The following is a 9,111-nucleotide window of genomic DNA, read 5'->3' on the forward strand; positions in this document are numbered from 1 at the left end:
GGCCCGCACAGGCCCCTAAGAGTATGCATGCTGACAGTCACGGTCCGTGCTGCCCTGCTGCCCCGTTTGGCTGCGGGTGAACTCTGAGCAGCTGCCGCTGAGGCTTTTTTCATTTAGGCGCTGAATGCTGGGAAAAGACTGGGTTCAAAAAGAACTGGAAACATCGCCAGAGTGGAAGCTCTGACGATCGGAGGGATCAAAGCAAAGGCATTTGCAGCTCATTAGAGATGCATCAGCGGAGTGTTTGATTGATACGTGAATAATCAAATTGTATTTCGGTGCCAGGTTAACTATTTAATTATTTTTGACAAAATATTAGCAAAGCACAGATTTGCTCATTTAGAACACACAAAAATTTCTATTTTCGAGTCATTAAAATCTGTTTTTTTTATTTTTTATTTTTCACTTGCAACTCTGAAGCTTCAGCGTCTGAAGGAACTGCTCAGATGCCTTTTTGAAATCCGGCCTTGTTGCCAATCGTTTGGACTGCCTTTGGGTAATACAGGGCTTTTATTTTGAAATATTTTTCAGTCAAAACTTGAGTTCATTTATCATTTACTGAACTGTTGTAATTATCTTCAGGCAATCATTCCTAGTGGCTTGACGGCAGTTTCCTGATTATTCTGTTCAATTTTATCAATGATTTACTATTTATTGTGATTTAATTTAATTTATTATGGTTCACTCAACTCTACCAGGATTAACGTTTACTAATGTGATTGTTAATTTAAAGATATTTATATATTTATTATTCTTAAGGACAGGCTTTTAATCTTTTCTAATATGAGTTTTTTAGGTTAAAAAATGTAATTAATTATTCTAATTAATTAGTTAACTTAACTTGAGCTTTGCAGGAGAATATGTGGCAGAATTAATGGTTTAATTATGTTGCTGATGAAAAACAAAAATATAGTGTCATTTTAGAGTTAGAGTTCACTCATAAAAGGATTTTTTTTTCCACAATTTTCAAATCCAGTTGCGAGCCGGATTGGATAGTTTGGCAGGCCACATTTGGCCCATGAACTACAAGTTGATCATCACTTGTGTAGATTCTTGACAGATATCATTTTCAACATTTAAATCTAGGATCAAATCTCATAGTAAATTTTCCAATTTAATTTACAAAATACAAAAATTTTCAAAAATTCATTTAGGAACATAATGTAAAAAAATAAAAATAAAAAAAATAATATTTTCAGTATAAAATGTATCTATGCTTTTTTTCTGAATGACACTGGCTAACAAGGATCAGGGAGAAACAGAAAGTACAATCACCTTCTCCTCCAAGTAAACACAGGTAAGGTCACTGACCCCTGCTGATGAAAATTGGGTGGACGGGCTGCACATGAAGCCGGTGGTGACAGAACAGCGAGGAATAACATTGCCAGGCCTTTGACCTTCAGTGTAGCCCCACACTATCTCACCACCAGACAAAGATGAATAATACATGGCCTTCTCCAGCTGGGACCACCCCCACTGCTCACACTGGCAGAGGTACATAAACAGCAGTCATGGTGTGAACAGCATCATCCTCAGCATCCATACAATAAGGAAGACCATGTGTTCCCTAATTTGTCCACACCTCACTTCGCTGCGCCCTTTTACATAAAAAAATTATAATTCACACTTTTATTTGAGACATCATTTCCTAGAAGCAATAGAAACCCTTAAAAAAAAAAGAGAGAGAAGATGCTGCAGCTCCGTCGTCACGGTAATTTCTCACCTACGTTCAAGTAAAGTGAAGAAGCGATGGAGTCGTGGGAATTCTGCTGTTTACACAGTGAGAATGAACAGAAATGCATGAAACATTTTAAATCTCATGCGATTCCAGGAAAGGCGAACTCTCTGTGTTTCCACCTCCTTGTCATTTACTGTCTTTTTTCCCCCCGTCTGCTTTCCATACAGAGACGACTGAGTGGTTTGCACCAAGATTATTTGAATTTCATACAGTGTTTGACATTTGATAATAGTGCCATATGTGTATAGACTGTGCTCTTCCCTGCCAAAGGAGTCCTATCGTGTTTGTTCAGGGCCCCGCCTCCGTGCTTCGCAAAAGCAATTGAATCTGAAAAACACGAAGATCACCGCGAGACATCAACGAGACAAACCCAATCATTGTTTTAGTCTCACATGAGCAGATACATATCAATATTCTTTACGTAGAGGAATCTGTGGTGCAGCACTGATGGAAATAACCTGCAAAAACCTTGGTGTTGTTTGAATTTATTCATTGAAGACACACCATATAAAAGTGAGATACAAATGTACTGCATTTTTAAAAATGAGTAATGAACATAATAGGAATATTAAAAATAAAATATTTTTCTAAATTTAGTTGATTTTGTAATGAAAACTTCACCATCACTATCTTTTCACAAAACTTTTCAGATTTTTTTTTTTTTAAATCCTGAAAGCACTGTAAAAAAACAATTACCATTTGGCATTTAGCCTAAAGGTTAGCTTCTAAAATGAAGCCAAAATGAGCAAGAACATTGAAATATTGCCCAATTAATTTAAAGGATGAATGGAAGTACCTTAGCCAAAAACACTGTAAAAAGTTAAAGGCTATCACATTATTTAGTTCAAAATTACTCTATGTAAATTAAATAAAGAGCTAAATATCCTAATATCCCGTTAGGATTGACCAAGAGTTAACAAATAAACTGAAGAAATAAAACTATGGATACATGGATATGTGACTTATAACTTTGTTTTATTTCATAAACTGACCTAGCAACTTTAAACCGTGAAAATAAAACATCAAACCACCATGTGAACAAGAAGCATTATGTGTAAGAAGAGAGATGCGAGGGAGAAAAAGGTGGGGGGTGGGGGGCGTGGAGAACTATCAGCACGTGATTTACAGTGTTTGTGTGTGTGTGTGTGCGTGCGTGCGCGCGCGCGTGTGCGTGCCTGTGCAGTCGACTATCTTGACACCAGATATTTTAATGTCAAATATTATTCCACATTTGACTTAGAGCAGATTACTACCCTCTGCTGGAGACAGGGTGCACATCAAGTCCTTGATAGAAACGCGGAACCGACGTTTCCGGCTGTCTTCATTTCCTTGCGGTATGTTTTTGTTGCGACACCGGAGTAGCTTTAGCAGTGATGCTAACGACGGTGTCCCGTGCCCAAATACATTGTGTTTTATTAGTTAAAACGCAGGAAGACAGAAGAAAGCTTATCTAAAATATCATTTTAACGTTTCTGGACTTTCTGTTTTGCGTAAGTAACACTTTCGTTCTTCGGTCCTCGGTTTTAATATTGAGGTCATTTCACACACAGAAGTTCAGAAGTAGGCTACTATAGTTCAGTATAGAATTGAAGATACAGATAACTAAACTAAAGAAGCAGGAGCATTAGCTTGTTAATGTTTAAATAGTTGAAAGTAATGTTCTATTTTGGTTTAGTTTGTTTGTGCCGGAATTAAAATGTGAAAGACGAGGCAGAGTGTTGATTAACTCCTGTGACAAGTGAAGTGTCTTAATGTATCGCCTTAGTTCTGCCAAACTCAATCGTCACCATCCTATATTTTACACAACAAGCATGAATGATGTCACACATGGAGGCAACAGTTGGCAATGGTCGTCAGGGTGTGATGGAGTGTCACCATTGTGCATGAGTCACACTCACAACTCTGGCTCAGGATGCCCCTCACCTGGGCTTTGTTAGATGCCAGTTTGGAAATGAGGCGTACTATACATCTGTTTAGATGGGGGGAAAAGCCTGTCAGCTGTGGCAAAAACAAGTGTCCTTGTCTGTAACTGTGGTGGCCAGTTTTTGTTGTTGTTGTTTTTTATCACTGCACTCCATCATGTGTCAGAGAAGATGGAGAGTGACAGACACCTATCGTCGGTTCACCTTGTTTGTGTGGCATTATTATGGAAAGAGAGATGTTCAGACAGGGGTGGCATGTTTTGTCAAGATCACTTTACTTGAAGGGAAAGCCTTAAAAATAAAGTCCTGTGTAAGTGTTTATTGCTGGTACATTTCCAGCTCATATTCGATATGACTGACTTTCTTTTAAAAAAAAAAGTAAGTAAAAATACACTTTAGAGGAGAAAATAAAAATATTATGTCAAAAAGATGGCTCAAAGTTAAAATGACTGTTACAAGTGCAACATAACCATTTATTATTGCAGTGAATCTAAGAGGTGCTGTCCTATCAGGAGAACTATCCTGACCCAATTGTCTCCACTTTGTGTCCCGCAGCATAAATGAAGACGTCTTCATCTGTGGCACAGCTGTGGCCTCAAATCTCTGCTGCTCTGCCAGCCAGTGAGGACCAGTTCCTGCTGCTCTTCAGTGACACGGTGGAGTCCAGTGTGTTGGATTTACTGAAACGCTCCAGGCGTCATCTGTACAGCCAGACGTCCAACAGCAGCCTCTCACTGAACGCTCAGATCGTTTTGGACTACTCGTGGGAGAAACTCAACACGGGAACATGGCGAGACGTGGACAAGGAGTGGAGACGCGTTTACTCTTACGGATGCCTGTTCAAAGTGGCCGCTCTGTGCCGTGGCGGACCGTCAGAGGATGAGCTGCGGCAGGCCATCAGGACCTGCGACATGGGTTTGCTCATGGGTGCGGCCATCATGGACAATATACTTCAGGTTATTGTTGGGATTTTGCAAAGTCAGTTTAAAAAGTCCTGTGAAGACGGTGATGACCAGGGACAACCTGAGGTGAAGGTGAGTGAGCTACAGCAATCTATGCCAAACCTTTTCACCCGTGAGCCACAATTGTCCTAAAATTGAACATGGGGGCCGGGTCAGAAGCAGATAGATGGAATGTTTGTGTGAACTAAGATAAGTCATGTAAAAGTCATGCATAAAGGCTAAAATGCTAAAATGCTTTTTATAATTTTCTAATGTAAATAAATTATATAATTTGGAAAAGTTTGACCGGCCGGATTAAAAAGCCGAACGGGCCGAAAGTGTACCCAAGTCTGTGCTATGCTGATTTAGATCCACGCCTGCAACGTACCCAAGTCTGTGCTATGCTGATTTATATCCACGCCTGCAACACTAAGAAAACGCTCTGCACAGATTGCAATTTCCTAGCGGTGATGTAACTCGAATTTTCGTTGTAAGTCTGAACTTACATATAATTATAATATACAAAATATATGAATGAAACAAAATATGAAAGACTTTCTAATAAATTTAGATGTAAGCGCTGAAACTACATAGGTCAAATTGATTGTCTGACCGTCTATACAATTTTAATTATATGAGAAGTTTTTCCCAATATTTTTAAACCCTTTGTCCTTTGATCATACACTACTTTTCCAGATACTGTTTGTTAAATGTTGGAATAGTGACCTTAGATCAGTGTTTCCTAAACTTTTTTTTCTGGGGATCCATATTTTTAAAGTAACAAACCTTCGCGACCCAAGTCAATAGACATTTTTCGTAAACTCCTGGGAAACATGAGTCGAGACGACCAAAAAAAAAAACGAACTTTTGCAACCCACTTGAGGGTCGCGGCCCAGTTTTTGGGAAACAGTGCCTTTGATCGCATTCCTTTAGGACAGGATAAACCGGAGGCTCTGACATGAATAAAGAACTTCACATATTTCCATGTTATGTTCCTGCTGTCCTGCTGTCAGCTGGGATTGGATCAAGTGTTAAAACCTAAACAAACAAAAACAACCCATGAGCCCCTCTGTTGTCTCACGTCATTAACAGAGAATGAAGACAGAGTGTCCCCTTGTCCCTGTGATCAGAGAAGAGCTGGCAGTTCCCAGAGTGAAGTGTCCATCACTGGAAAGCTTCAAGACAAACTACCTGCTGCCTCTCAAACCCGTGGTTCTAGAAGGAGTCATTGACCACTGGCCTGCACTTAACCAACACCCCTGGAGGTTCGATTCCCGAACTGAGAGCAACTTTGAGAGATGTTAAGAACAATGATTAAAGTGTTTCAATTAGTTTCAGAATTGTTGTCCATTAGCAGTGGGACCAGTCGTCCTCCCCTCTGCTTGCTCTTAGTTTAGACACATCATTTTACTGATTGCACTAAATGAGCTGAGAGAGAAATCCAGCTGGACTTTGGCCCTGAAAATCACCCTTTGCTTCTAGAAGCCTATAATTTAAACCCCCTGACTGAAGTAACTGATTTTTTTTTTTTTACTAAATATTTTTATACCAGACTTTATAGTTCTTCTTTTCTTTCTTACCTCCTGTGCAGCATAGACTACCTGCGGTCAGTGGCCGGCTGTCGGACCGTTCCAGTCGAAGTCGGATCGAGGTACACGGACGAGGAGTGGTCACAAACGCTGCTCACGGTGGATGAATTCATCGATCGGTTTATTTCAAATGAGGTACGTGCAAATTTGTTGTTCCGACTGTGTTAATACAGATTTATTTATTTTCTGTGTTTTTTTTTTTAAACGTGTGTTTTTGTTTATTCCTCCCAGGATAAGGCTAAAGGTTTGGGTTATCTGGCCCAGCACCAGCTGTTTGATCAGGTACAGTTTGATTTTTTTTTTTTTTACTTTCAAATACATGAGCTTTGTGACTTTGGAAAAAATAATTCACTTCTTGAACTGAACCCAATATTTTTGCAGCTGTTAGTTTAAAACACCAAAATCAGCCTCTTTGTTTTCTTACCATTGAATGTACCAAGCTATTTAACTCTGGCCAATAAAATAACCCGAGAAATGTTTGAGAAAAGCAGAGCTAATTTTTTACTTTAATCATACTTACACACTACTTTACTACTGCCGTCTGGGGTCGTGTTGTATTCACTTTATGGAATTCCTGTACAGCTGAGCTGTACATTTGGTTGGGATGGGTTCCTGACAGATGTCAAATCCCCTCCATATGCATGTCAAATACTTTGAGTTTTTAATTGTCTAATTTAAATTCTAATCAGAATACAATAAATGAGAGTGAGAACCAACAGGTCACAGCGTCGCCACCTTTTCTACCTCGAAAGTTGACTAATAATGTTTTGAAATGAGAGACCTTGTTTTGTTATTTTGAGTCGTTGATTTATTATTCTTTTTATTTGCAATGTTTTATTTTGCTTGAATATTTTGAGTCGTTGATTTATTATTCTTATTATGTGCAACAATGTTTTATTTTGCTTGAGGTTAATATTTAGAATTAAAAATGTTATTTATTCTGTTTTCAGAAGCTGTGTTTTAATTCAATATATCTGGTGGAAGCGTTTCCTGCACTTAAACGTAATCCTGTTATTTAAATTTCCGCCTGATGATAATGATTTTTTTATCGAACTTCAGCTCAGGATAAGTGAGATTACGAGTGTTCAACTCAAGAAAAAAAACATTTTTGAAACACTGAATGTTTTTGTCATTTAATTTTTTTTTTTTTATGTTTGCCTCAGATTCCAGAGTTGAAGGAAGACATCCGTTTCCCTGATTATTGCTGCCTGGGTGAGGACGACGAAGACCACATTACTGTGAACGCATGGTTCGGACCGGGAGGTACGGTGTCTCCTCTTCACCAAGACCCTCAGCAGAACTTTTTGGCTCAGGTGATGACGCCTCAACAGCACCTCTGTCAGTTTCAGACGTCTTCTGCACACTGTTCTTAACGTTATATTTTCCTCCATACATCAGGTTGTGGGAAGTAAATACATCCGCCTTTATTCCCCGGAGCACACGGACAAGCTCTACCCTCATCAGTCACCGCTGCTTCACAATACCAGTCAGGTAAGATTGACAGTCCATAGCGACACGAACATGTTGAGCTTGCAAATGTATGCTGTATTTCCAATTTCTGACTCTCTTTCCCCGAGCAGGTGGAGGTGGAGAGTCCAGACACACAGCGCTTCCCTGAGTTTTCCAAAGCTCCGTATCTCGAATGCGTCTTACAGCCAGGCGACGTGCTGTTCATCCCTGTCCAACACTGGCATTATATCCGATCCTTGGAGCTCAGCTTCTCTGTCAGTTTCTGGTGGTCATGAATCCAGGAACCGTGATTCAAAATTAATTATTTTGCCTGTGGAGTATTGTTCCACAGTTGTAAATATTTACAAATTACAGTTTATTTTTATATATTTTAGCCATGCTGTATGTATATATACACAATGCAAATTCTGACCATAGGGTAAGTGTTGCTCTGATCATATGCTCTCTTTCAGCACTATCCAAAATTATTCATGACAAGGCTCCTCCCAAACACCATTAGTTTCTGGCTGCAAACCCACAGACAATGCGAGAAAATATGTGAAGAAACATCAACGTTAAGAATGTATTCTAATACTTTCATTCACTATTCAATAATTAACACATTTATTTAGTATAACGTGTGTATTGGTCTGCACGTTTAGTCGGCAAAAACCTGCCCATTTAGCGCCTGCTAGCTAGATTGAGGAGCAAAACCGATCGATCATTATTATTGCGGGGCTTTTTTTTTTTTTACTAACCTGTGATCAAACTAATAACTATTTCGATCGTTAAAACACGTTTTGAGACGGAGGTATGAGACCGCCGCATGCTTAATGATGATTGGCTAAGGCAGAGCAAGCGTTCACAGTAAGCTAATCAGACGCGGTGTGTTCACCCACACTTGCAGCTTGAGCCGAGACAAGAGTCTTTTTTTTTTCAGATAACAAAGAGGGCAGAAACTGAATAACTTGAAGAATCAAACATTTCCTTGAGAGAGGCTTAACATCCAACGTGGTCTTGATGTATCGGTGTGACGATGTCGTCGTTGCAGGTGCGTACGTCTTCAATTACCATATTGGATTGAAACAATGAAATGTGCTATTTCTGGTATGTTCAGATACTCAAAGTTGACGGAGCAACCTAGCCAATTGTTGTAATTGATATGTCGTGTTTGTAGTCGAGCTGTGATATGCGAACTGTTGCATACAAACTTTTCAATCGACATATTTCCGCTGTTTATCTTGTGTAAAATGCTGACATGGAAGAAATGGTTGTAAATGATCAGAATTAAATAAATATTCGTCAAACATCCGGACATGTGCTAATCGTCACTCCAATAGTAAAAATAAAAGGGGCGTTCTCAAGACACCCGTCTGTTACTTATGCACACACATACTGTATATACAAAAATAGACATATAAAGTAACACATATTTACATATATTACTTAATGCATTTCGGGGACTTTTTATT

The 9,111-nt window shown here is 39.1% G+C and overlaps 1 protein-coding gene across 3 annotated transcripts in view; it reads left to right on the forward strand.

Annotated features, from left to right (window-relative positions):
- The window catches only part of kdm8 (lysine (K)-specific demethylase 8), a 123,315-nt gene extending 114,365 nt beyond the window's left edge, over positions 1-8,950 (forward strand). For 2 of the 3 annotated variants that reach the window (XM_017040805.2, XM_017040809.2), the window contains 7 exons: positions 4,216-4,694; positions 5,694-5,866; positions 6,193-6,325; positions 6,422-6,472; positions 7,354-7,503; positions 7,589-7,681; positions 7,771-8,950. In XM_017040805.2, coding sequence (XP_016896294.1) covers positions 4,221-4,694; positions 5,694-5,866; positions 6,193-6,325; positions 6,422-6,472; positions 7,354-7,503; positions 7,589-7,681; positions 7,771-7,935 — 1,239 coding nt within the window. In that variant the 5' untranslated portion in view covers positions 4,216-4,220 and the 3' untranslated portion in view covers positions 7,936-8,950. Of the gene's footprint in view, positions 1-3,049; positions 3,229-4,215; positions 4,695-5,693; positions 5,867-6,192; positions 6,326-6,421; positions 6,473-7,353; positions 7,504-7,588; positions 7,682-7,770 lie in introns of those variants that run through there. The other variant, XM_008329504.3, reaches the window with a different exon arrangement.
- The last annotated feature ends 161 nt before the right edge of the window (positions 8,951-9,111 follow it).

The sequence above is a fragment of the Cynoglossus semilaevis genome, chromosome 17 (assembly GCF_000523025.1).
Source record: "Cynoglossus semilaevis isolate Cse_v1.0 chromosome 17, Cse_v1.0, whole genome shotgun sequence".
NCBI classification, from domain to species: domain Eukaryota; kingdom Metazoa; phylum Chordata; class Actinopteri; order Pleuronectiformes; family Cynoglossidae; genus Cynoglossus; species Cynoglossus semilaevis.